Genomic DNA, 27138 nt, shown 5'->3' with positions numbered 1-27138 from the left:
AAAGGGAGAAGTATTATTCTCAGAGACTGTTGATTTAAGCCTACGCTGCCTGTCACAGCTGAAGATATGGCCAACCCAACAATTTCCAACTCTATGCCATTGTTCACTGTCCCAGCTAAGAAGGGAATTGCGCTCTGGGTATGCCGTTTGGGTGATGCCATCTTTCAGGATCATTGTACTGCTTTCAGCCTTTATTTGCTTCGCAAATGGCTCTTCAGAGCCATCAAAAGGCATACTACAGACATCGGCGGTCCCAGCAAGCTCTCTGTGAAGACTAATAATTCCTAGGACCTCCCATGTGGCAAAGTTGACATCTTCCACGGCAGTTGCTACGCATACAGAACTAGCCTCATGCAGTCTCCAGTCAGAATATTGGCCTTCACCCATGAAAGTCTTGTCAAGTGCATTACAGTCAGAGCAGGTAACAACAATGTCTGCATCCTCTGGTACCAGCTCTAGCCGGAGCTTCACTCAGCTGGTCAGAGTGGAGCCAGGCCAACCAACAGAGGAGACGAAGTTCTACCCTCAGACACTTGATGTTTCCGTTGGTGACACTCTCTTGTTCTACTCCTTTAACTGGGTCATTTTCGCTTTACAGCACCACTCTGGAAAATCCCTGCTTTGCTGATGGGCGATTTGGAGCGGATGCTAGTAAGTATATTCTCTTTCAGGTTAACTCTACAGAGCCATGTGGTTTGTTGGATTTACGAATCATGAACAGGAACTGTACCATTGCTGTCCCTCAAGTCACTTCGCCCTAAACCCAGCTCGTCAAAAGGACCAGTTTTTCCATTTAATGCTGCGTTAGTGTTTCCGTCAGCGTCACCACTCCACCTAGTCCTCTCCCCAAGACTACTACCATTGTTGTGAAACTTGTGACAGTCTAGTAATTACTCCTCGGGCAACCAGGGAATATCCAGATCCCGTGCAACGTCTCATAATAGTGCTCGACGCAGCCAGCTAGGTTTCTTCGCCAAGCCATTGTTTCAACACAGCTCAGAGATTTTTGCTATGACAATAGTGGATGGGAAGTGGTCTCTACATTCACCGTGTATAGTTCACATGGTTATCCTCTGGTGGATAGTCAAGCAAACATACTATCGTACATGACATTAAGGGTATCAATTATATTTACGCTCTATTCCTGAAGTGAAAAGCTATCTAAGCTAGAGGCCTTCCTATAGCTCTATCCCATGAAGAGTTTTAGTACTATTTCGTTTCAGTGCTTCCAGAAAAGGGTGTCACTCCGTACACAGTTGCATTACCATAACCTAACATATATTCATACATACTTATGTGGCTACACAGATACACAGCCGTCCTTCCTAGCCCTGTGACATTATGGCACCCTTAGTTACAGGAGTGTTGGAACCGATGGTCCCACAAGAATGTGTTTATCTCAGCTAAGTCTTTCATAGTTATCCATGGGCATAGTAGACTCACATAGTATTTAGGACTCTTCAAGTCAGGATCATATTATGTAGTAGGCATGGAGCTTACAACTCGGCCCCACCAGAAACAAGAATTTGAAAGCAGCGAACATTGTAGCGACTCATAGTTCCTGAGTCAGATTTTACCATCACACCAGGAAGGGCAGGAGATACTGATTTGAAATTTGGGATTCGCGGTATCTATCTCATGATGATCTAGACTACTAACGGAGTAGTTCAATGCATAGAGACCAGTGCCCTGGGCCAATCAATTTCCACAAACCAGATAACCACGGGCAACGGGGTGACAGGGGGCAAAGATTCGGGAGAAGATTAAAGAACCGGAAGATAAACAATAGCATATAAGTATCAGGCGCCACGTGGTACTGCTGCTTGTTACCATTGCTCACTTTTAGATCAAGAAATTTCTGGGTAAAATGACTTTATCCACCCACCAACTCAATCCTCCCAAAAAGAGTTGACTAAATCTCGTGATTACCGGAAAGCATCCCAATTATGGATCCCTGTAAAGCAGGTAATAATCTAAGATGTCTTCAATAGTTAGTGGAAGCTTCTGACTCAGTGTATTTCTCTCCAATGACTGGTGCAAAACCCAAGAGAATGTACAGTGACCATATGGTAGGTGACTGATATTATCTAGTGGTAATTCTAATTCTTCATACAGTACGCTCCCTGTCCCTTGTAAAGATACCCACCAGCGCTTTTAAAAGGAAGGGTTGCTCTTCAGCAATTTTATAGGTCTGTGACTAAGTAACATAGTTTAATAATCATAAATTCCTCACCCTCGCAATTCAACCAAACATATCTAGAAGGTGTTTCAATGCTGAGTCTCGACACGCGGCTTGGGCCAAAGGAATGTGTCAGCCAGATTTGGTAAAGGATTTACAGAGTACGGAATCTTCAGAACACCAGAAATAGACCATTTCGGATTCAACATCTGATTCGATATTTCCCTTGATTCTTAGGTAGTATATTCGAATATTGGCTCTCCTGTCTAATCAGACCTTCTTCCTTGAGCGTATCTTATATGTACGTTTACCATAGAAACCGTATTGAGCCGGACTGGCTCACAGAATGCTAGCTGGTTGAATGGGTCAGTTAGGGCACCACTCAATTCAGAACCGTCCCTTTCTAATGTTATCATTGGGGACCTTATAAATAATGATCCCAGCATAGACCTCTGCAGGAGGCAAACTGTATTATTTGACATTAGGATCAATCTTACCCTGTGCCTAGTGACCAAATCTTTCAGACGCTCTGCCAAGAGATAAGACCTTGAATTATAGACTGTATGCGTTCTATGAATAGGACAAATCTCACGAACTCTACCCTCTTCCCTTGCGGGTTTAATTTTCTAGTGATGCCCTTTCCTCTCCCTAACCAGCAGGGACCTAAGCCTGAGCCAGGAGATGACATCTTAGATTGTTTAAAAGGCGAGCTTTAGGCAGTCCTCCACCCTACATTTGTTAAAAATCATAAGAAAGCACAATTTAACTAGCAAACAGCGGAAGAGGATTTTGAGTCCAGCTACTTAATGTTCATTAATAGTAGTAAAGCCTTTAACCGTCAGCTATTTATAGCAATCAGTTATTTTTATATAACTATACAGGAGTTCGAAAATTTACGTCTCTTCACTACTCCAGAGGATGAAGCAGGGATTGCAAATCTTTTTAAGATTCTAGTGATCATGTTCGGGCCACATCTCTTCTCTCATCATGGAAGAACTCTCTTTGGAATTGCAGTACAGTCTGGCATCTAGGGCAAGCCTCTTTGAGGATTTTTCAGAAGCATTTTATATGAAAACCCTGGATTATTGTGCCGCCGTCGACTGAGAGTCAAAACCAAGACGCAGCGACAACAGATCGCGCATCAAGAGACTAAAGACTTCTTTGATGGACTTGAAGATGATTGGTTGACCTATGCAAGCAGAACAGTGCAATAGGAGGTAAATTTATTGAAAAGATTCTACGTACAGTTATAGAGATTATGGTAATTAATATGAAGGCTAAGATTTTGCATTATTTAACACTTTCGTATGTTTACTCTACCACAAAATCTTATTTTAACCACTCACTGAGGATTGTACCGACGGCGCCTAGGAGCCGGGTCTACAGTAGGCACGTATTTCCTGGCCCAGAGGGAAAAATTCACATGTGTTAAGTAAGGTTGGCGGTTTTGATTGAGCAGACGAAATAATCAACGGAGCCCGGATACATCGTAGGTGGTTTCCATCTTATATTACTATAAGCTATGTAATACGGCCATTGCAATGTGCCAATGGTGGTATACGTAGTACTTTGTGCCTTGACCCCAGAGTTATTGTCAAATTACGGGCGGGTTCAGCATGAGGAAATTTTTCTTCAAGCCTTCTTTTGCGCTTCAGCGATCCTGGTATGAGTTTTTGGAACGCAAGGAACTCTTATATGACCGAGGCTCTCAATACCTAAGGATATCGGTCGCAAAATAACACATTATTCTTGATCTCCTTGGGCTTCCAGAGTTGCTCACTCAAAGAGATACAAGAATTTGCTGGCCCTATGGAGCCCATGCCACGTTGGACACTCCGTTTCCAAGTGCTTCTTTGCATAAGATAGGTATCCATAGCACCGGTCGTTGGTCAAGGCTTTTCGAGAATCACTATAGCTCTTCCATCAGCCATCCAAAAGACATAGTGGTTGCCATATGCACAAAGTTGACTAATATGGTGGTTTCTTAGGCGATTATGCCCTACAAGTGACTGCAGGATTTCTACTGTACCTAGATGGCTAAATACTATTAGAGCAATCACAGAACTTATATAATAGTAAGTGTTATCAGCATGATAATGAGGCTGAGATTCTGACTCACGGTTTATTGGAGTTAATATATACATAAGAGGGCAGGTAAAATCTTCCCCAGTGTCTAGACACTGAAGTAAACTGTTTGAAGTGAACCATAACCTACTCCCCTAGGTCGGTACTTATTCTAGTTTGGAGCTCATGAGCCGAGCCAGCGGACCATCCACAAAGATAGATGGGTAGACGCCAGCAATTCTAGAATCCATCAATAGTCCACTGAGGAAGAGAGCTATAGCCAAGTCAGATTGACTTTTTGAAAGCCAATACTTCGTAGAGCAGTAGCTGATACTGCAGAAAAATAGGATTTGTCTTGAGTATCTGCTCAAAAGATGACCCGCAAGATGGTGTAACCACACGCTTGTGCATGTGATGTAAATAATGAGAATAAATGTGATGAGTTCGTCAAGAGATATTGCAGGCATTTATTCTTCGCTTCTTAGGATGTCAATGTAGCGCACAGGTTGAAGCATATAAAATATCAATACTAGGGGGAGTACATTGTAGTTGTCTTATTATTCTATTTATAATTTTCAAACTCCTATTATTACATTACAACAGGGATAACACAGTCAGCTATTAGCAATTAATCAGAATGCAAGATACTCATAATTTCCTGCGCCTTTACCCTGTCCAAGTCTGTCAACAAGGCTATCCACTTGAACTGTTCATTGGAACATTAGCTATTGACCATGCCATATAAAGACGCCGTCTGCCAAAGGGTTCAAGAATGAAATGGTTATTCTAAGGAGGGCCCATTGAAGCACATGATTTGTGTTTTAGAGCCAAGCTAAATAACACATATATCCCAGTACTCTTCATTTTCCCTCGACAACTACGCTGACGTCTGAGGGCACTTGCCCTGTCAGGAAGAGAAAAGGGCTGGCTGTAAGCCTTCCGCCTTCCTCTTATAGGAAATCAGAAAACTAGGTAGGTCGTGCTAATTTTAGTACTGTAGCTGCAAGGCTAAATTAGCAGGTCCTACCTAGTTTCCTACACAGGAAGCCTAGTTAAGACTACAGAGGTGTGGTTGCAAACTTCATTAGCTGCGTAAGCCGTGGTAAGCGCAGTTGCATAGTCGTTTCTATAGGAGCTAATACTCAACTACAAAGCTACTGTATAGTCTGTATACAGTAATTATTTTAAGTTGCATGACCCAGTTTCCTATAGAGGAATTCTAGTTAGAAACTAGTGATATGCTCAGACCGACATTCTGGATCGACGGTCACGTTTCAAGAGGTCTAAAGACATTAATGGCCCTAGCTGCCGGCCTACTCTTCTGTAGGCTGGTGGTCTTCTACGAGGTGAGGACTAGAAAACCAATGGTCGGCAGCTATCTTATGAGTTTGAGCAACGACTACCAGCATACTGACCGTCGCTGCCACGCCACCCCAGACCCCGGGAATATCCTGTTCATTGTGAAGACAGGCGCCACAGAGATCTATGAGAAACTGCCGACACAGCTCCTGACGACGCTCAGGTGCGCGCAGCACTTTCTAATTTTCTCCGACCTTGAGGAGCAGATCGGGCCATACCATATCCTCGATGCGCTGGCAGACTTCAATAAGACCATGAAAGAAACACATGCCGACTTTGAGCTCTACCGCCAACAACAAGAATACCAGCGCGGGGGCCTGGATATCGCCACTCTCAAGAACGACGGCAAGCTGGCCTGGAAGCTTGACAAGTATAAGTTCATACATATGGTGGACAAGACGTGGGACCAGCGCCCAAACATGGACTGGTATGTCTTTATAGAGAGCGACAGGCATGTCGTCTGGACGAACCTCCTCCACTGGCTGCGCCAGTTATCACCGAAGGAGAAGCTATACATGGGTTCAGCGGCCTTCATCGGGCACCAGGCTTTCGGCCACGGCGGGAGTGGGTATGTCATTTCGAAAGGGCTGATGGAGGCGTTTGTGGGGAAGAATGCCGGGATGGCGGGTCATTTTGATGAAGCATTCCCGTCAGAGTGCTGTGGGGATTTCGTGCTGGGACGGACCCTCACGCAGGAGCTCAATGTTAGAATCCAGAATTTTTGGCCCTAAGTGAATGGGGAGAAACCAGTGACGCTGGAGTTTGGAATGAAACAGTGGTGCCAGCCCATTGTCACAATGCATCACATCATGCCGCGAGAGCGCAGTGCCATCTTTGAGTTTGAGCAGGCACGCAATAATGTAACAGTATGACTCTCTCTAAGATAGATGATGCAGCGCGGCACTAACAGCCCTAGATACCACTCCTTTTTCAGGAACTCTCTGAGTTATCCTTTCCACCGGGTAGGATGCGCGTCCAGGAGGATGACTGAGATAACCTCGCTGATGTGCCAATGGAACTGGATAGTCCTTCAATGGAGTCATGTCAAGACAAGTGCCTGAATCATGAATTCTGCTTTCAATGGCGAATATAGCAAGGAGGAGTGCCATGTGTTGACTGAGGCCTTCAGGCTCGGAACAAAACGGCTGCCTGAGAACCACCGCCGGTGGTTCTCAGGGTGGAACGTCCAGCGAATCCAGGAGTGGCGGGATGTGCATCCGTGCAAGGAGCCAGCATGGGTGAAGGCGCATTGATTACATTAAATCAAGGGGTATGTACATAGCACTTGTAGCATAAGATTTCATGGTAGTAGAAATGTCTCTGTTATATATATACTCTATGTACTGTATGTCTAGCTAGTATGATGCTGTAACTGTTGGTAAGGTTGGTTAGTGGGCAGTTGTGCCCGCCAGCACTTGCGAACCTGGCCATATCCCAAACCAGACGTGAGCTCAGAGCCCTAACTCGTGTGACGGTTGTACTAAGTACCTGCGCATATCCAGCCATATATAGGTCATGTCTTACCCCTTGCGCTACAGTAGTTTCAAAATCATAGAGTTGATATTCTGTCTTTGAACTGTTTCCTTCAAAGCTTTAAGACAAGAGGACATGGAATCCACCCAATCTTTTCTGCAATTCTAAGACGTGCCTAAATTACTTAAGACTCATAGTAATAAAGGCAGGGATGATAAGCTTCTACCTTAATCTGTGCTCTTATTTCTGTGACAAGTTACACGCAAGAGGAATAAGTTAAGCAACTTAAGCTACTCATGAACTCTTGTGAAAACTTTAGTTGACCTAGACTATGGATGTAATTATTCTATGTAACACACACCTGTCTACACAAGGCTCCTCCTTGGTCATATAAGCTAAGAAGATAAAGACAATCCAAATCCTAAATCTAAATCTGTGGGTGCTTATTTCTGACATGTGCCCTATGGCATGGCTATAAACTTATATTTCTAAAAATTGATAAGCACATATTCTACAATCAGTGCTTAAATTAATGGTTAGGCGGCACAATATTGGCAAGAAGAAAACAAATAAAAAACTAAGGGAAGAAGGAAAAGATAATTAGTGAAAGCCACAGACCATAGATAATGCAGGGACGCATAGCCTCATCTTGACTAACAGGTTGTTACATGAACAATCAACTGTCAACATGCATGTGAGACAGTCCTCAACTATTATGGGACCTTGCAATTCCAGCAGGCAGTGTCACGGTGATAACTTTGTAATTTCTCATTCATGCCTGCGTCTCAGTCCTGGTTGTAGATGTAATAATAAATAGAGGGTCTTTGCTGTTGTTCACTGCATCTTATAGGCTCTTGCGACCAGATGCCTCAACGCACAGCTGCTCGAGGCAATGGCTTCCAAGATATTTCTTTGGCACATTCCTTGGCTTGCTGGGGCTAGGTGAAAGGCGTCTGTCTTCCCAGGAAGTGGGATGACAGCAGATCATAATTATGATCACAGGTGGAAGTGAAGTAAAGACTGCCATATTTTCAGATAATAAATGAATGAGCGTGGTGCAAGTTGTACTGACGCAGTATCTAAGTTCCTGGCAGGACGATGACTTATAATCAGCCGCGAAATAAGGGGATGGCTTTGCTTAAATTAAGAGTTCATTCCAAGATATCAACTCGCACTTCTTTCTATACAGAAGATTGGCAGCTTCTTCAAGCATCTTGATAGATGGAGGGAACATGCACTCTACTGCGCGTGTTATATACTCGCAGAGGGCCTCCTCTTCGATATCACTTAGCTTCTGCTGCGAGACCAAGGCCTCACTCTGCAGACGCCGCGTTCCATGCAAACGGTGCAGTAAAGTATGATAGTTGACGTCGAACCAATTCGCTGCTTCTCGCGCCGTTAAAACCTCATGATTTGCAATGCTTTCCAATGCCTTCTCCAGCCGGAATGCTAGAGGGGCAAGAGGAGGCAGCTCCTCCTCTTTTCCGCTGTATTTCGCCTCCAATTCTTCCATGAGCGTTGGGGAAGGCGAAGATAATGGCGATAGATTTAAAATAATCAGTGTTCCAAGATCGTACTCCTGCGTCTCAGGGATCTCTCTCAGCCAGCCTGAAATCAGTATGGCAGGGGGCAGGCGCGTAGGCGTTTCCACGTTTTCAACGCGCGTTTCCGGGAGACTTTCGGAATAGGGTAGAATAAATAGGGTATTCGGGGAACACTCAAAATGAATATTTCCAAGCAAGTATCGGCCGTTCCGAAGAGAGGATGGTTAATATCCATTGAGGTAAGGCATCTTGGATATACGCCGCCGAGCATACAATACATACAATACAGCAACTATATCTGAGACGTAATTGTAAAGACTGTAAATATACTTTTAAAACCCATAACTGAGAAGCTGAGCCGATGCACAGGGCCCAGTGGGGGAGGATTTTCACTTACGATTTGCAAACATACACCAAAGGAGGAATAGATGAAGAGATAGTCACTGAAACAGCTCATTATGAGGTGTATTGACATACAGCCTTTAGACTAACGCCAAGCCTTTAATATTCTTCAAGGTCGCTGGTGCAGATTGGTTGGAGGTAACGGCTGGTGGAAAAACGAACCAATAGCTGCAGAGCAAATCTGATCACTGTATAGACAAGATACGACCTTGGTGCTACTAGATGCACGGTCATGGAGTCGGAATCGCATACCCCCCTTTCCACCCCCCTGGACAGATCTTGGGTCCTTGAAGCAGCAAAACAAACCAGGACTGCCTGAATACTGTACACTGTATGTAACCCATCCGCGGCCTTTAGGCTGGATAAGAAGTGGCTGCCTAAGCATCTCCGCTCTAGCTAGTAACTTCTTTACTAGTAGGAAGCCCATTGCGAAGCCCGCCTTATTCAAGTTGTACATATCGCGCAATCTCATGCTGCATGATATTATTTGGACTCGATTAGAATATGCATGCTAGTTATTCATAATGGTATTTACCCATTTTCTCGGAACAGTCGCCGTAGTGGGCGAACCACGCTTTGAAAGCAGGATGTCGCCGGGATGGCTGGAGAGCCGCTCCACGCTGATACGTTTGACATCATAGTATAAGCAATTCCCTTTCCTTTTGTCGCTTCAGCACAAAAAATATGACGAATATTATGAAATTCTTCTTTTCCAGAGCTAACACTGCAAGTATCTCAAATATTTTCTCCCTTGCTCAATAAATATTTTGAATTTACATGCGCTTTTGGTGGCATAGTTAAATTGCTTCCACATTATGATGGCTGTCAAAACACGCAGGGTGATCCGCTTGCTTAATTATTACGTTAGTTGACTACGGAGTAACGTAATACCCTATCGAGTCAGTCAAGAGTACCAAGCCGATCATATTTGTAAATCATATAGAATTTCACTTTTCAACGCCCTAGTAGCTCACAACTACAGTCATACAGTGGTTCAAATAATAATACCACTAGGCCAAAAGGGTATCCGGATATAATCCCAGTCAGTATAGGGTCTCATATCTGTAATTGTAGCAGTATTTCTCTTTTCTAACAAGTGGCTTGCACTATTACCATTCCCGTCCTGGTTCTTCCTTCAGATACTTTTCTAAGCCCTAAGCCGTTGACGCTAGTAGAAATGCGGTTAGTGTGTAGATGACAGCTCTTGGCAGGACTAAGTAGACCTTGCCACGACCTGCAGGTCACCCTGACGACCCGGACCGCGACCCGGGCCACGGAGGTTCCTGGGTCGTAAGTTCCGACCCTGACCCTCTATGAGGGGAGGGTCGTTGATGATGGGACCCGACCCTCAGGGCCACAACCCTCCCCTCAGGGTCGTAAAACAATGCAAACATCAGCAGGTCACGAGGTGCATAAATTGTGTAGATTTTGGTGGTATTTTTGAGTATCTCGCTTACAGCCATTTGTAGGTCTACTTGGTTAGCTTTAATCCCCCTGAAAGCACTGAATCAAAATGGAATAAACAGATGAATTAAACAAATTATACTGCATGTTCTACGTCTCATATCCATCAAGCAACCTTGAACACTTGCGAACTCTACCTAACACTCAGTGCTGCATCTCTGGCAGGGACGTCACTTCACTATCATCCTCCTGATTACTTTCCGCATCCTCAGCTATATTCCTTAGGCGTCTTTTGCCAAGTGCCTTTGCAGATGGACCATGCGAAGTTGCTCGGAGCTCGGTAGAAGGCCCTTCATCCTCTTCGTCATCACTAATTGGATCAACAGTGATTTGTTGCTGTGTTCTCTCTGCCGTTGCAGCCTGTATCTCCTGAGCTGAAAGATATTCAGAGAGCATTATTTCCTTTGCAGTTCAGCAAAGAACTCAGGGGTAGTTGAGTCTTGTAGACAATTGTCTGTCTCTGTGGACACAAGGAGATAAAATAACAGATCACATTTGATACTCCTCATGCTAATTGGCTAGAACTGAGGGTCGTGAGGGTGAACCTCAGGATCATGAGGGTCACCCTGAGGGTCACCCTCGCGACCCTAGGACTTTGGCAGGACATAGTTGAACTTAATCGATATATTTCGCTCAATTTTGACAAGCATAAGTATCAAGAGAGTGAATACTATATGCTGAATATAAGTAAGTCAGGATTTTCAGAGGTTTGAGGCTAAACACTGAGAATGTCAAAGTTCTCCAGATTATGGTGCAACTACCGTCTACGATCAAAATATATTTCCCCATCGTTATATGCCACTCTCTCCAACTCTTCACAATACACACCACAATGGTGTTACTGAGACAGAAAAATGTGTCAATCCAGTATTACCGAGCAAGGAGACTTATTCAAAAGGCATATTTCATAAAAAGACGTAGGGGTTCGATAGAAAAAGATGGAGTTGCCGTCGGACATACGAAACAGGTATAAGAAACAGTAACTAGTGGTAATCTATGGTTGACATAATGTCACCATCCATTCTGACATACCTGTGGGCATCAGTGGTCACATGACATTTCATTTCCTACCTGCCGAGTCCTGGCGCCTAATTGATTGTTGTCATTGCATGAGGGTACTGTAGTTAACATTTCCTGTACGCACCATTGGCTCAACGAGTGGTGTTTTCCAGAATATTTCTGGCCTGAATAAACTAAGGGATAGGCAGAACGATATGAGATTTGTATAATGCAACAAAGAGCTTACAGTGATAGAAGTTCAAACATCTTTATAAAAATAAAGTAACCGCTGATGATATGCGTCACGTTATACATCACTACCTCCCTTATATCCAGAAATCTTAGTCCAATTAACAAGGGAATGTATGGCCAGCCATATCTAGTTCACTCCACGTTGTCTTCTATGATCTCTTGCCAATATTCTTTAGCCCATTAGCGGATAACGCTTTTAAACCCTAATCCAAATATGTTGTAGTCTGTACCTAGCTAGCAGTTCTGTATCAAGCGAGTAACAATATGTGACTTAGTAAAAAACCAGTATCTGTTGACCACTCATCCATTGGTAGATTGATGCATCTTACTACTGTGTACCTGCCCCTTTGCTGGTTCTAAGTAACGGATTAAGACTAACCAGTTCCATCAGATACTCCTCCGGTGTTTTTCTTGTATATAGCAATTCCAGAGGAGAGCACTATCAGTTCAATATTACCAGGGAAGTAAAAGACCAGCACTGCTAGAACGTCCATTCTGGGCGTCCAAGTAAGGTTAACACATAAAACAGTTAAGAGATTGTCATTTGCAACTTTTATGACCACCAGAAAGCTTGTCTAGGATTGATTTTTTAATCACAAAAGCAGTGCAGTGGCCCGGGAATAGACCGTAGTGGCATCACAAGGGGGGGAATAAAACAAAGCCACGGATCGAGCTTGCATGATTATATATACGCCTGGGAAAGGCGAATCTGCTCAGTGACCCAACTGTGCACATCTAAGGACGAACCCCTTGCCCTACCCAGAGAATCATGGATCATACTGTACATCACTTACCTGCAATTAGGTAAACTATAGACAGCACAGCCGTAGACAGCACAGCCCTTCTGGCTTGGCTTGATTAAAGATCTAGACTGACGGAAGGACGCCATGGTAAATGCTATTATCTTTAGACGTCTTAGACGACGCATACAGAACTATAAAGATCCCAGTCCTCCTGGGTGTCCACTTGTTCTTACTTGCTGGGCCCAGCCTTTGTTTGATATACTGTCCACGATGAAGATTGTCATCGTTGGTGCTGGCATATCTGGTCTTGCTACTTATTTATTTCTTAAAAGGCACCTTCCTTCCCACGAGATATGTATCTATGAGAAGCGTCATATCTCAAGACCGCAAGGAGCGGGCGTGGGGGTATCTGCCAATGGCCTACAAGTGCTCAAGGACCTGGGGCTGTTGGACAAACTACTTCATGCTGGTTCCGAGTGCAAGTACTTTTCGATCCATGGCGCCAACGGATGGCCACTTGCAAAACTGCGAACAGGACGTCATGCTCATGAATTTTGCATCTCAATTAGCCGACATGCCTTGTGGAAAGTCCTGATGAAAGAAGCAGGCGACGTTGCCTCCTATTGTGAGGTCAGGGGTATCAGACGTGATCCAAGTACCGAAAGGGTCCCTGTGCAGTTAGAGCAGGCCGATGATGTAGAAACCGACCTCGTCATCGGAGCGGATGGCATACACAGTATTGTGAGGGAGCACCTTCTTGGGCCAGATAAGTTCTCCCCCAGAGATAGGTAGGGACTTCGCCCAGGTAAGCCCGCGTGGCGGCAGAAGTTTAGTGACGTTTGCAAGTGGTTATGCATGGGTCGTTGGCTGCATGGATATAGCAGCATACCCAAAACTCCAGGAAAGGAAGGATGCCATGCACTTCACAATTGGCAAAGATGGGATCTTTTCCTATTCTGCAGGTGATCCACACTCGCTGACATGGCTGTCCATCTTTCCAAAGCAGCACCCCTTTTCTAGCAATCCTAAATACTTACTTGATCGCCATCAGCACTGGAATGATCCTGTTGTTCAGAACATTATTTCTAAAGCAGAACCTGGACGTGTTTATGACATCATGACTGTTCCAAAATTACCAACTTGGGGTGAAGGGGGGAATCGTTCTGGTTGGGGATTCAGCCCATGCAATGTCGCCCACCACTGGGCAAGGAGTTTCGCAGAATTTAGAAGATGCACAAACCCTCGCCTTACTACTCAGTATAACGACTCAGAGCTGCTATGCCGAAGAACGAATGGTAGTCTGGCAGCTGACATTGGCCGCAGCTTGTCACTGTACTATCATATCCGCCACGAACGAGTTGAGACAATTGCAGCCAGGGGCGAAGCCTTTGACAAGAACATGCTTAATGCAAAACCACTGGCGGTGTATGTGAGATATTGTTTGCTCTGGGCGCTTAATAAGTTCCCGGGAATAAGTAAGTGATATTCTCGTTACAATTGGCCTATACTGACAGAGATCCATAGTCACTAAACGGTTAAAGAGCTTGAATGATCAGCTCTATGGCTGGAACCTAAAATGATCAGTCCAATCCGCAATACACGAAAATAAAGTACTCGAGATAAAGACTTGCGACCAGTAAGGTGTCACCTCGACTCAGATGAAAACAAGCTTTAAGCCCAAGGATATAAAAGCAGAGCTGTCAAATTCCTTCAGTGCAAAGTTCATTCATTTGCATATTGTGTTGCAAATTCTAATCCTCCAATTTCCTTTGATAATCTTGTCCCTTAAAAACAGTTCAATACTCTATTCACCTTCTGATTCATGCTTCTCAAGGAAAGGACAAGACTAGAATATACAGGCATAGGTTGGTTCTCTTCAACAGACTTGCGATATATCAACTGAAACTGGGTGGCAGTCATCCTTTCCAGAAATTAGCAAGAGGCAGGGAATATACTATAGCACACATACCCTCATAAACCTCTGATCATCAACATCTTCTGTAATGTAGATTCTGTATACCCCGCATCGTAACTGTTTGCTGTTTACCTATCCTGGCCCCCTGGGCAAGGCATTAACCAGGGCATACCAGACAAGCGGTCAGCTATTGAATACATGAAAATAGACGATATATGTGACCAGATCATAAAGGCAGGACCTGATTGCACAATTATCAAATGAGACATCAAGAACGCGTTCCAGATAGTCCCCGTTGCCAAGGAGAACCATCATCTCCTAGCCTTTCAGTGGAACGACTCCACCTGCGTCGAGTGCTGCCTCCCTTTTGGCCTGGCAACAGCTCCGTTTCTCTTCAATGCTCTCAACCCGATACTCCAGTGTCTCCTTCCCGCATTTTACATTAACCACTACCTAGATGACTGCATCGCTGTCACACATTCTCCCTCAATGTCCAATCCTCCAGGTGCTTTGGATGAAGTGTACCACATGGTAACCGACTACCTAAGCATCCCTCGCAACACAAAAAAGAATGAGCAAGGGACTTGCCTTACAGTCCTAGGAATCCAAATAGACTCCATTGCGATGGGAGCTCGTCTGCCACAAGAGAAGCTGTGCCGCGCCACATTGGATGCCGCAGCTGCCCTCAACGCAATGAGTCTTGCCCTCAAGCAAACAGAGAGCCTCGCAGGCTTACTAGCCTTCTGCTCAACAGTTGTCCGGCTTGGAAGAACAAGGTTACAGTCTCTATACACCTTTCAGGCCCTCTTCCCACGTAGGAGCCGCACACGCCGCCGTATCCCTTACGAGGTACGTGACGATCTGGAATGGTGGAGGGACTCCTTGTCTCTCTTCAATGGTGTACTCCTAGTTAAGCCCTGCTGCCGTAACATCGCGCATCTTTACACAGATGCCTCCACTACAGGCCAGGGGCTCTTCTTCTTCCCATCAAAGTCTACATCAGACTGCTGGCTGGCCCATTGTCACGGGCTTCATACATGCAATGCTGCCATATTGGCCCTTGCTCAAGTCGCACACGCGCACATCAATACCGTTGAAGTAGACGCCATTCTACAAGGCTCCCTACCATTGGCTTCATCACACTCTTATTATCCACACAGATAGCTCCACAGCGCACACGGCACTAAGCAAAGGCTTCATTCATGGTCCGCCCAATGCACCTTTAAAGACCCTACTTATCCTAGCGGCGGCGAGAGACATCCAATTTATGCCATGTTGGCTCCCCTCCAGGGAAAACACATTAGCAGATGCGCTCTCCCGTAATAATTTTCAAGAAGTTGCTAACATTTATCCCCACTGCCAGGACCTCTCAGTATTGAACCGCCCGTGTGGTTCTCTTCGCGAGCTCATCAGCTCAACGCAGGCCATCTAAAACTGCTATGGAACGGACTCAGCGCCAATACCCGCTCCGTCTACCGCTCTGTTTAGCGTAACTATAAGAGACACTGCGCGCTCCAAAGCATATCAGCATGGCCAGCGTCAAAACAGTCGTTGATCTCGTGGTTAACCTCCTGACTGCTTGGCAATTCTAACCAAAACGCGATAAAGCCAGGTACCGCACTGGCAGACTTAGCTGCTCTCCGAGCCTACCATGTCGATAACTTCCTTAATGTCAAACGCTTTGATAACAGACACTTTCGGCGTCTCATCAACAGCGCGAGAAGGCTCAGCCCAACAACCAAAGTACGGGTCAGAAAGCCCATTTCATGTGAGGCCATTACAAAACTATCAATGGGCCTAGCAGTACTTCCATTATAGTCCTCAGAGATGACTACAGACCTCAAAGACTACTTAAACTTTGCAACTGCCTGCCTATTTGCTGGATTCCTCTGCATCGGAGAATTCACCTACAAGAGAGAACGCCTTGGCACACCTCTATCTTCTCATCAACAATGCTAACCCGTTCAGACATTAGGTTCTCCTCCTCATCAGACCATGCGCAAGTAAGACGGATTGCCGCCATGAAGGAGTACAGATCATTCTTGCCAAAACAGGAGATAGAGCATGCCCGGTCGACGCCCTTCAGAAGCTGCTCCTTCTCAACCCCAGAGGACCTGACACCCCATTGTTCTCCTTCCACAGAAGACCATTCAGTCGCAATAACTTCCTCTCTACCTTATCAGCTAAGCTGAGGGCGCTTGGATTATAGAGTGACGGCTACTCAGGCCACAGTTTTTAAAAGGGCGCAGCGCAGCATGCGCACGACAGTGGGATCCTCAACGACCAGATTCAGGCTCTTGGGAGATGGACCTCAGAGGCATTCAGGATGTATTTTACAATGAACGCGTCGCTCCTATACAAGCTCAACCATCAGTTTCAGACAAGGCTCGCCAGCTCCATTATCTCTGCTGATTCCACCAGCGTCCCCTCCACCAGCCTAGTTTGGCCTAACATGTTTATGCGTAAGATAGGTGACCTGTTATAGCCAAACTATACACACACTGTCTGTCTTGACTGCGCGAGGTCACCAATAAATAACCTGCATTATATGTATGGGGCCCTGAAAATCTACAGTCTTTACTTTATCTATTTCTTTCTTTTCTTTCCAAAAATAAAAAATAAAAAATAGTTCTATGGCATGAGGCTGTCAGTAAATGTACCTTACCTAGGCTATAAGCCTATAAGCTACTGATATATGGTTCAATAATCCAGACTTCAATCTCCAGTTGAGATCAAATATAGCGATAAGGCATTTAGTGGGAATCACATCTTCCATTGTAGTCAAAAAGGCAAAATACCCAGAATATATTCAAACATGAATCATGCAACCCCTCCTGTTAGTTTAGGCTGTCGATCCATAAGAGCTAGGTGCTTGAACCTTGATTATTTAAGACTTAGCCTTATTAACAACAGCTGAGCAGCCACTTTCCTACGCACCTTACAATATCATTAAAGCCTTTTAAGCAACAGTACAAAAAAATCATATCTAGACAGCTCAATGGTCAACTACGCGGTCTACGCCTTGGTGAGGCGCGCTAGGGACCGTTATACATAAGCTGCTGAATGTGTGTCATTTCAGAGACAGGCATCATGATGGGACATGCAGAGAATGCATCAGCATGTATGCAAAGCCCATGAGCCAACAGAAGTCCCACTGAGCTTTGTTAAGTGCTTTGTCAACATTCGTTTCACAGGCTTCTGCCATGACGCAGGCTTAGCTTTTTGAAGCCTTACCTGCAAGAGTGTTGGTAAAACAGCGAGAAGTTCAATTGGTTGGATATTTCGGCACCGAAATTCCCTAGTCTCATAACGTCTTATGTTCTCCCAAGATAGGCACGAAATCTATGTGACCTTCGCGTTGTGGCTTAAAGATGAGTCATGATTAATTATTGGCGAGCTTTCAGGGATCCTTTCCAAGGAACCTGTGCATGGTGACGACAGAGAGATGTGCCATCACTGGGTGTTGATATTGCTTTAATTGATCGATAAAAGATGCAGCCTGTGTCCATCGAAGTTTTGCGAAGGAAATCCCTTTGTTGCGCCAACTCGCCAGATTACTTTCGAATGACAAAGTCCCTAATACCTGCGCCTGGCTCTGGGAACTATTGACCTTGGAAGTTAGGAGCAAGAATCAGCAATGTGTGGAGCATTGGCTTATTCAACGTCTTAAGCATAAAGGCAAAATCACATCTCCAAGATGACATCGGCCAGCTTTCAGCAGATGTGACGCATCTCAGGGAATGTCCCGACTGCACTTATGCTGCCTATATGGCCAACCGTCAATATTTCCAGCAAAAGCTCGCGAAGCGGAAATGTTGTCTCCGCCCTCGGCCCAACTTGCACCACTCACCGATGTCTACCCTCGCACGCGAGACTTCAAATCAGCCATAGACAACGGGTACGCGGCGCTCAGCGACGAAAGCATCGACAACTCATACCTATCGTTCAGTGGTGTTACACCACAACTTTTCGAATCCATCGAGAGCCGCCGCGATGATACCCTTAACTCTAGTCATGTGTTCACTCCAAAAATTCAGAATCCGTCTACACCAAGTCCAAGCCCTAGTTCTCAACAGGAGACTATAGGAGTCGTGATCCCATCTCCGTCGCGGCAGCTTAAAAAACAGATTGAGCAATTGGAATGGGTGAAACCGCCTCCTTTTACGCCTGAAAAAACAGCGCTCTCGACTGAGTATTACCCCATAGATGCACACGAAAAGCACGCACTTAAAGGAGCTTACCCCAGCGCACGCAAGATCAAGCGTTCTGAGATGAGCCAAACAAGGCCGCTTCACGTATTTCGCTGATATCGAGACTCTCACAGTGAAAGTACCGTCACCTAGTTCGCTCTGTGGGCGAATCAAGCTGCTCTCACAGAGCAGCTAGAGGACGCGCGCGCTGTGCCTGATAAACTTCAGCAATTGTATGCTTGATGTTAACCTTGAAGCAGACCGTGGGATGACTGCAGCGCACCTGGCTGCAGAGCTCCAGACTGACGAGAGTATTATGATGAAGCTCTCAGAGCAGAAAGATGATACTATTGCTACTAGCTAGAGAGCGAGAACGAAGCTGTCTACGAGAAGCCCTACTAGCTAGCCCTACGGGAAAACGTAGGCCCGGCTGGAGCCTCAGGCAGACCTGCAACATATTACTATGTTAGGGATACTCCTCCCTCATATTAATGTCAACGCCGGTCAGCTGAAACAAGTGGGTACGATCCTTTATGCCTTAGTTGATGGAGTGGTTAGAGCGGAATCAGAACTCTCAAACAACATGATCCTTGGATTCAGTGGGGGCATACAGTTCCACCAGCGGTACTACACCCGTGTTGGTGAGAAGATCGGGCTGATGAAACAATATGGTATGGACTGGACACTGACCAATGCTGCAAATTGCATGGCAGTAGAGTATGCAGAGAGTCTAGGCCTACGGGAGCTGGCATCCTACATTGACAAGTAGCCTGATGGCATATACAGCCGCCGGCCGTCATGAGCATGTATGATCTGCTTTGGTAGATACTTTGAGTAACAGAAATACTAAGTGTTGTCCTATCTATCACATTATGAAGTAAGTCAAGCCAGTTAACCAAGTTGGCCAACATGAACAAGTATCACTGCCCTGATTCCGCGTGTATCTCCATGCTAAGAAATGGCAAAACCAAATCACAAAAGAACAAAGATTCAACTGGGGAACCATCCAAGCAAGTTGCTAAATTTGGTGAGTTGTGACCAGGGCGCTAATCGTCAGATGTACCACATTCCGAAAGGCAGTCGGTTTGAGGTACCATGTATGGGCAGAAGACATGGATCAACAGGACGGTCCTTCGGCTTGGGCTTAGTCATCTTGACCTCCAGACCACTCTGAGGACCAGCACTAGATGGGACATCCTCATGGCAGCGTGCTCGATTCAAAATGAGATGGGCATAGTAGGCAGCCGGGACTATGGTGGTAATATATTAGCAAAATCAATGTCATGCAAGCAGGAGAAGCAAGCAACTTACAAAGAGACACTGACTTTAAAAGCGCATATACTGGTAGCAATGGTCATAGATCATATTCTTAAGCTCTTGGGCCTTATGCTTTATCTCATCAAGAATAACATGATAATGCACAGGACGTGAAGTGCCCTGGAGCGCAATGTGCAAGTAGAGAAGGAAGTCCCAGTCATGAGGGCTAGTAACATCTCAAGTGATCAAGGTGCCAGGAAGAGGGTTGCCATTGTAATCTGCAGAGTTACGGTCTCCAGGGTGTGGGAAGGCACGCAGGTGATGACATTTATTTGCTATGACAACAGTGAACTTTCCCTTGAAGTAATCATTGCTCAGCTTCATCAAGATTTTCTTTATATCAAAGACCTCTTCCTTAAGGACCTTCTCAGACTCTCCAGTGGACACTCCATCTCAGAAGTAGTAGACATAGTCCAGATCCCTGCTCTCTCCGACAGTGGCCATCCATTCGCGAACTAAGGGAGTCAAAATACACTCAATATTAGAAGTGGCAATGATCTCAAGGCGGTCTCCATTAGTCTCGCAGGATCCCCAGTAGCGACCACTGAAAGTGTCCATGCAAACCGACATTGCCGCTGTGGAAGGCGCCCAGACACCCAGAGGGGAGTGAGAGCGAGGACGTAAAGTCGCTTCAGTAACTTTGGGCACAGCCTGAGCAGTAGTACCACCAAGCTTGGCATTGACCTTCATCAAGACATTGGAGGCGTACTGAGGGTTAAGCTTGACACAGTGACCGGACTGCAAGACTTAAGATGGCACACCCCAGCGGCAGTCGCAGGACTTCTTAATCTAAGTATAGGTAAAGGAGTTCTTGTCCGGAACAATAATGATAAGAAGCTGGGGGTCTTCCTGGAACTTTTGACCAGTTATATTATAGAGACGCTTCATAACTTCACCAATGTCCTCCTTAAGTTCAATAATATAGGGCATTTTTTTTAATCATACCGCCATGACCAGCATAAGTCTTCATAAGCAAGTCACAGAATTGCTAAACCTGTGTTTAGTTGATAGCGTTACGCTTTCCTGGGAAGAAGCCGACGCCCCACGCTTCTAATGGTCTCTTGTTGGCTGATAGAATTTCTTGCCACAAAGATCCCAATGGCCGTTGGTGCCAGGAGAGAGGCACTGGTTTCCACCAAACTGAATGTCGGGGCTAGGCAAGAGACGGGCCTTGGTGCGAATCATATCATCTTTGATGGCAAGGCCGAAAGTGTTGAGAACAGGGTCTTTTGCGTGGTTGAGTATAGCCTTTAACTTATAAATGGAATTGAGATGATCCGCAGGACGTGATGCAGCATACTTGATCATTACTGAAGTCTGATACTCATTCAACTTCCATGGGTAACGGTGGAGTCTGTGGATCGTCAACACTTCCATTAGGTAGACAACGCCTTTCTTCGTCATCTCAACCATAGGAAGCTCCCAGTAGTTCAAGGTCAGGTTGTACTTCTTCTTAAAGTACGCCTCCACACTCATCTTCTCGGTTTTTCCAGTGGCTTTATCCTTAATCTTGATCATATATTGTCGAGCGTTGGCATGGAGCAATCCCTTGACAGTGAAATCAACACCAGTGCAAGGGCAGCCTCTGTAATGCGGCTGGACCCCGAGCTTTTGAAGGCGACGATGGACCTTATAAAAGCTAGTTGACTTAGTAACACCACCATAGCCGTCACTGATAGGCTTGAGAACATGCATCAGATGCTGATGGTCCCGACAATCAAGCACCACCATGGCGGCGCCCATGAAAGAGGTCCGCGCCCAGAAGCAGGAGTTGGACACATCGACATTGACAATGAGACCGCGGCCCTAATGCAACGATTAGTCAAGGTCTTGATTAGCTCAACAGAGAGGCTGGCTTACCAGTGCAGGACGGATCGCCTGGTAGACACCCTTGAAGGCCAAGACGCCGTTTCCGAGATCCTGGTTATCACCTTTCTCATCGAAGAAGGAGCGACGAAGGGCCAGGAATTTGCCGCTAGGATGCTCGCGAAGGACATGGTCCAGGAAGTCTGTGGCTATTAGTCATTAAACACATTGCAGCTCAGACAAATGGTGTACTTACTCATAGCCTCAAGGACCGCCTCTGACATAGAGGTGCGTCCAGTAAGCCAGGCGTTGAGAACAGCCAGGTTGACAGTCTTCCGGCGAACAGTCAGATGGAAGGTGTTGCTGGTTCTACCAGCAGGGCGACCCTGTTCTTGATTGAGATCGACAACCATGTTCAAACTGTTAGAGTAGTTGTTCATAGACCTGTGTATGGCTAATTAGTTGTTACTCAGGGTACAGGTTGGTGTTGATACATACCAGGCAAGCTTCTGACCATCAAAGATGATCTGCTTCAAGGCGGCCTTGCGAGCATTGGAATTCCAGACCTTCTTAATGATGATATTCTTTTCAACACCATTTCTGATTTGCACCTTTGCCTTTATTAGCAAGGTGCAGCTCCAGTGATTATCTTGTTCATTTGATTCAGAGGCAGGAAATGCTTACATCGTATTGGTAGACGTTGCAGGTGGGGAATTTGGTGATGGGATAGGCATTCATAAGAACTTCTATCTCCTTGCCAGTCTGCCTGTGGTTTGGGCGAGTAACTGTCTTAACTGAAATAGTGTACTTGGCAACATCATCAGTAGTATCAACATGAAGATGGCGAAGGCCGCCTGTAAGTTTGTTCTGGTGCTTGTAGTCCTCCATAATGAAGATGGTAATGGAATGAAATAACAGTTGTAGTTAAAGAAGCAGATGAAATAGAGCAGTGAGCCAAGATAAGAAAAGCTTGGGATGTCTATGTTGGTATGAGATGGAAAGGGAAAGCAGAGCAGGGGGGGGGGAGGGCGGGGAAGGGGGTTTATATAACTTTGCTGTCGCCATGAGAGGGAACTAGAATAGGATAGGGTCTTTGAATGTAAGACAGAAAAATGACTTAAAGATTGAATATCAGATTCCTACATCAATAGGAAGCCTGTAGCCGGTGAATTGATGTAATGGATGCATTGGTCATTTGATGGATAATTAGTGTGAATGGGCAGGCCGCAGGGCTTGAAGTGGGCAGTGAAGGAAGACTATATAAGGAACATCAATTGTAGCAGGTTCTAGTCAATAACAAACAATAGGCTAGTGAAGGAGACAGGGGAAATACAGTATTGAAGAACAGCATCAATAGTAATATCGTCAACCTCCTGTGAACAATAGAATTATTCTGAAGAATATGACCCAGCGGCAACACAAATGCCATTCGTAGAGGGAATTATTTTTCTCCCCCTTTCTTCTTTTCCTTTTTCTGCAACTTCTCGGCTTCTGATTGGTCGAATCAGAATTCCAGGAGATTCCGTAAATCCTTTACCAAATCTGGCTGACAGACCCCCCCAGGCTCGGGATGCTCACGAGCCTGCCATCGCTATTGAAGCTATCCAAATCACTTGAAATTACCGAATCGGGAAGGTGGTAGAGACGTCGGGCGATCAATTCATCTCATCGAGGTCAACTAAACCAATCTGCCGCATGAAATTATAGTGCTTTTGGCACGGAAGAATCTTGGTGAGCCCGTCAGCTGGCATATCGGCCGTTTTGACCCATTTGACTGATATACGGCCTGCTTGAACCTCTTGCCGCAACCGATTCTGGTGGATATCGACATGGCGAAGCTTCGTGTTCAACCTGGGCTCATCGCTCGTGAGTATATTGACCGTTTGGACGTTGTCACACAGTATGGCGATCTCATGCTCTGGATCGAATCCAATTGAACGGAATAGCCTCTGCCACCATTGTATGTTCTTCGCGGAGGAGGAGAGGGCTAGTAGCTCGGCTTCCGTAGTAGAAGTAGTGACCGTTTTCTGCTTACCAGCCCGCCAATTGTTTGCTCCACCATATAATAGGCAGATGAAGCCTTCCGAGCTCTTGCGATCTGGATGATCACCATACGCAGCATCGCTTGCTGGCGTGAAGCACTGGCCTAACGGCCCAGTATGGTGTACGGAGAATCGCATGGCCCAATTGCGCGTCTTCTGCAAGAATTGTATGCAGCGATTCACTTCCTGGAGGTGCTTCGGGCCAGGGTTCTGTTGGAATACGGCGAGATTCCATAACGGCTTCGCTACATCGGGCCTAGTGATGACCGCCAGATAGGCCACTGAGCCCGTCTTCTGCTGGTAATGGTTGATAAACGCGAAGCTGGCCTTCCATCGTATGGCGGCAAATTTTCGCCTGACGCCGGTGTCGCCGGCAGCTTGCGTTCGAAGATGAAACCGGTCCACGATCTTATCGATATACGCCGTTTTGTTGAGCCATATCGTTCAATTCGCGCGGTCTCGCCGGATCTGTATGCCTAAAAAAGTAGTAGCATCTCCCAAATCACGGAAATCGTAGCGTGCACGTAGCTTGGAGATGATCTGATTCGCATGAGGCTTCTCCTCTGGGCGATATAAGAATAAGATATCGTCGATAAACACCATAATGATCATTCGATCGTCCGTGAAGAGGCACTATCTTCGTTGATTGCCCGGAAGCCCAATGCTTCGAGTGTTGCCGTCAATTCCTTCTGCCATAACCTCGGCGATCTACGTAGGCCGTACAAAGCTCTGTTCAACAGCCAAACGTAACCAGGTTCTGCGTAGCCCTCCGCCATATGTGTATACACTTCTTCATCCAGGAGGCTATTCACGAACGCGTTCAATTGCCATAAGTGTCCGAAAGGTCTTCGCTGCAAGGGTAGTCGCTGCCGTATCTTCGCGATTCAGAACCTGTAAATCGCCTCGAACACACATGCGTCCTTTGGCCTTCAAAAGGTAGCCTTCTTCATCAAACTTATATGTAAAAACCCACTTGATTGGGATGACGTGCTTCCCTCTGGGATATCTGACCTTTTTCCACGTATTCCGACTCAGCAATGAGTTGTATTCGAGGTCTGCCGCCGCGTAGAAGAGCTCTTCCAAGGGATGCTTCGCGATATCTTTGTAACTATTCGGCGGCGGCGGTAGATCGCGACGGTGCAAACGCGGCTGGAGCTTCCTTTCCAGCAAGGCCTGCGAGAAGGCGCTGAAAAAATGGTATTCCTGGCGAACCTTCTCCTCCTCGTCGTCTTGCGTTTGGATGCTGTAAGAATCGTGTATCAATTTAGGCGGCTTCCGCTGCCGTTTCTCATGTATGATGTTGTCTGTAGAGAAGTCCAGTCTAATCTCCTTGGAAGGCCTCGTTGGCTCATGGATTTCATGAGATTCTTCAGTTTCTGGGGGGTCCTCGAGGTTGGCGAGTAGTTACGCGCTGGAAGAATCGACGTCATATTCTTCCGTATCACTGCTCCGGTAGGCGTTTGAGCTCTCTGATTGGCTGGAATCGGTTCTGGACTGTCACTCCAAGCTCCAGGCACTCGCTGGGAGCTCTCCCTAGTAGGGGTTCGTTCGGCATGTCGTTCTGCGAGAGGTGACGGCGATGGATCCGGGGTCAAAAGTTGACGTTCGGTAGGTTCTGCCGCAGATGCTGATTGGTTGTCACCCCCCGAGATTCAGCCTCGTCAACCTCACCTCTTCCATTCGCAGGGACAACGCCCATTCTGCTGCTTGGAATCACCTCATCATCGTCAATATTAGGAGGCTGAATCTCTATTTCAGGGATATAAGGCAAGTCGTGTGCGGCGACGATCTCAGGCATGTTGACCCGCAAAATTAGCTTGTGATATGGCTGATCTGGATCGTATGTCTCATTCTCCAGGAATTCCACGTCTCGTTCAATCGTGACGGAATTGGTCATCGGATTCCATATACGCCAGATGTTTGACGCCGTGTAACCAACGAGATAGCCTACCCAGGCTCGCGGCGCCATTTTCTCAGTTTTTGGAAGCTCATCGTGCCGCACAAACGCTCGACATCCGTACACCCGCAGGTTCGATAGATCAGGCTTCTTGCCATACAATTTCTCATACGAAGTCGTCCAGGTTGGTGTATCGTCGTCGTCGGTGGGCTCGTCGCCATGGGCTCGTTGAATTCTACGGTCTAATTCTCTCGCCGGATTTCTGTCACGCCGGGGACGTCGATTCTTGAGATAAACAGCTGCTTGGATAGCATAATGCCATAGCTTCTCTGGTAAGCGGGACCCAATAAGCATTGATCTAGCCATGATGACCAGATTCTCCCCTGCTGATTCTATACGCCCATTCTGTTCAGCTAGGCCTCGCACGGAGTGTGTGATCTCGAGGCCTTCGTTTGTGCCCTTTTCCGGATACCATTCACTGAGCGTTTGTTCCTGATCTGAATGGAATGTTTTGGCACTATTCCAAACTGACGCTTCACCCATGCGGTATAGATGTCCAGGTACTTCCTCAGATCGGCTTTTGTATGCGTCATGTAGGCTGTATGCCACCCAGTTGCATCGTCGAGGAAGTGGATGATCCATTTGTCGCCATTATCGGCCTCGCTCATCTGAATCAGATCAAAATGGACACAGTCGAACGGCTTGGCGGCTCGCTCCGGCGGCCTACGCGATATCTTCTTCGTAGCTTTGGCCAGCAAACACACTTCGCATGCCTGATTGGGGCAGGGGATGACCTCTACCCCTTCCGCAACATCTCCGAGACGGGAAATAGCTTCTTTGTTGACGTGAGCCATACTTTCGTGCCATACCTCCGTCGTTGCTTTGTTGCTGATCGGGAGCATCGACTTAGGAAGCCGTACAGCGAACGCAGCTCTCGTTTCCTCCGGAATTAGATTATATTCGATGACATCTTGATTGAATCGTTGGTGAGTGCGTAGAATTGGATTCCCGTGAATATCTTCATTCATCTGCAGCCACTGATTCAGGAAGTATCCCTTGCTTCGTGCAACCTGCATGGAGACGATATTGGTGTGAAAACTCGGCACGTACGCAACCTGAGTCACTTCCAGTACGTGTTTGCTGCCATTGGGGCTCTCGCCGTGTACGTCGGCTGTTCCATACCCTATAATCCGTGCCTGCGTGTTCCCAAAGCAGAAACACGCCGGTGACAGGGTAGTAATCGTGCAAACGCTGGCGATCGTTGCAGACATGTACGTCAGATCCAGTATCGGCAATCCAGCTATCTCGGAGCTCGTATGCTTCAGGCCCGTCGTTTGCCGCTGCCAGGGATGTCCTAATTCCCGTTTGTTCAGTCTATTTGGGCGTTAAAATCAACCTTATAGACGCTCATTGCCGTCCGTTGAACCTGACGATCTGGCTGACTAGTTGGATTTGACCGACTTCCCGTTCCCGAGCCAGGTGACGTTGCAGA

At 46.3% G+C, this 27138-nt stretch overlaps 4 protein-coding genes across 4 annotated transcripts, besides 7 other annotated features; 2 read left to right on the top strand and 2 right to left on the bottom strand.

Annotated features, from left to right (window-relative positions):
* Positions 1-5538: 5538 nt before the first annotated feature.
* NFIA_024210 (uncharacterized protein) lies at positions 5539-6333 on the top strand (the record flags this gene model as incomplete). Its single annotated transcript, XM_001263938.1, has 1 exon — positions 5539-6333. The coding sequence occupies one exon, from the start codon at positions 5539-5541 to the stop codon at positions 6331-6333; it is 795 nt and encodes a 264-aa protein (XP_001263939.1).
* A 1919-nt stretch (positions 6334-8252) lies between these two features.
* Positions 8253-8519: a mobile genetic element.
* A 2522-nt stretch (positions 8520-11041) lies between these two features.
* Positions 11042-11065: a microsatellite.
* A 1484-nt stretch (positions 11066-12549) lies between these two features.
* Positions 12550-12577: a microsatellite.
* A 2021-nt stretch (positions 12578-14598) lies between these two features.
* Positions 14599-15366: a mobile genetic element.
* A 2768-nt stretch (positions 15367-18134) lies between these two features.
* NFIA_024200 (uncharacterized protein) lies at positions 18135-19353 on the top strand (the record flags this gene model as incomplete). The annotated part of the gene is made up of 2 exons (XM_001263937.1): positions 18135-18689; positions 19009-19353. The coding sequence occupies 2 exons, from the start codon at positions 18135-18137 to the stop codon at positions 19351-19353; spliced, it is 900 nt and encodes a 299-aa protein (XP_001263938.1).
* Positions 19354-20078: 725 nt separating this feature from the next.
* Positions 20079-20591, bottom strand: NFIA_024190 (uncharacterized protein; the record flags this gene model as incomplete). The annotated part of the gene is made up of 2 exons (XM_001263936.1): positions 20079-20293; positions 20375-20591. The coding sequence occupies 2 exons, from the start codon at positions 20589-20591 to the stop codon at positions 20079-20081; spliced, it is 432 nt and encodes a 143-aa protein (XP_001263937.1).
* Positions 20592-20951: 360 nt separating this feature from the next.
* Positions 20952-22595, bottom strand: NFIA_024180 (PAZ domain protein; the record flags this gene model as incomplete). The annotated part of the gene is made up of 5 exons (XM_001263935.1): positions 20952-21707; positions 21762-21910; positions 21964-22151; positions 22206-22318; positions 22392-22595. The coding sequence occupies 5 exons, from the start codon at positions 22593-22595 to the stop codon at positions 20952-20954; spliced, it is 1410 nt and encodes a 469-aa protein (XP_001263936.1).
* Positions 22596-23377: 782 nt separating this feature from the next.
* Positions 23378-25144: a mobile genetic element.
* A 175-nt stretch (positions 25145-25319) lies between these two features.
* Positions 25320-26267: a mobile genetic element.
* Positions 26168-26824: a mobile genetic element.
* Positions 26825-27138: the final 314 nt, after the last annotated feature.

Source organism: Aspergillus fischeri, genomic scaffold (assembly GCF_000149645.3).
Source record: "Aspergillus fischeri NRRL 181 1099437636251 genomic scaffold, whole genome shotgun sequence".
Lineage (NCBI taxonomy): Eukaryota > Fungi > Ascomycota > Eurotiomycetes > Eurotiales > Aspergillaceae > Aspergillus > Aspergillus fischeri.
The sequence above is the reverse complement of the archived record's forward strand: the minus strand, read 5'-3'. Positions and strand labels throughout refer to the sequence as shown.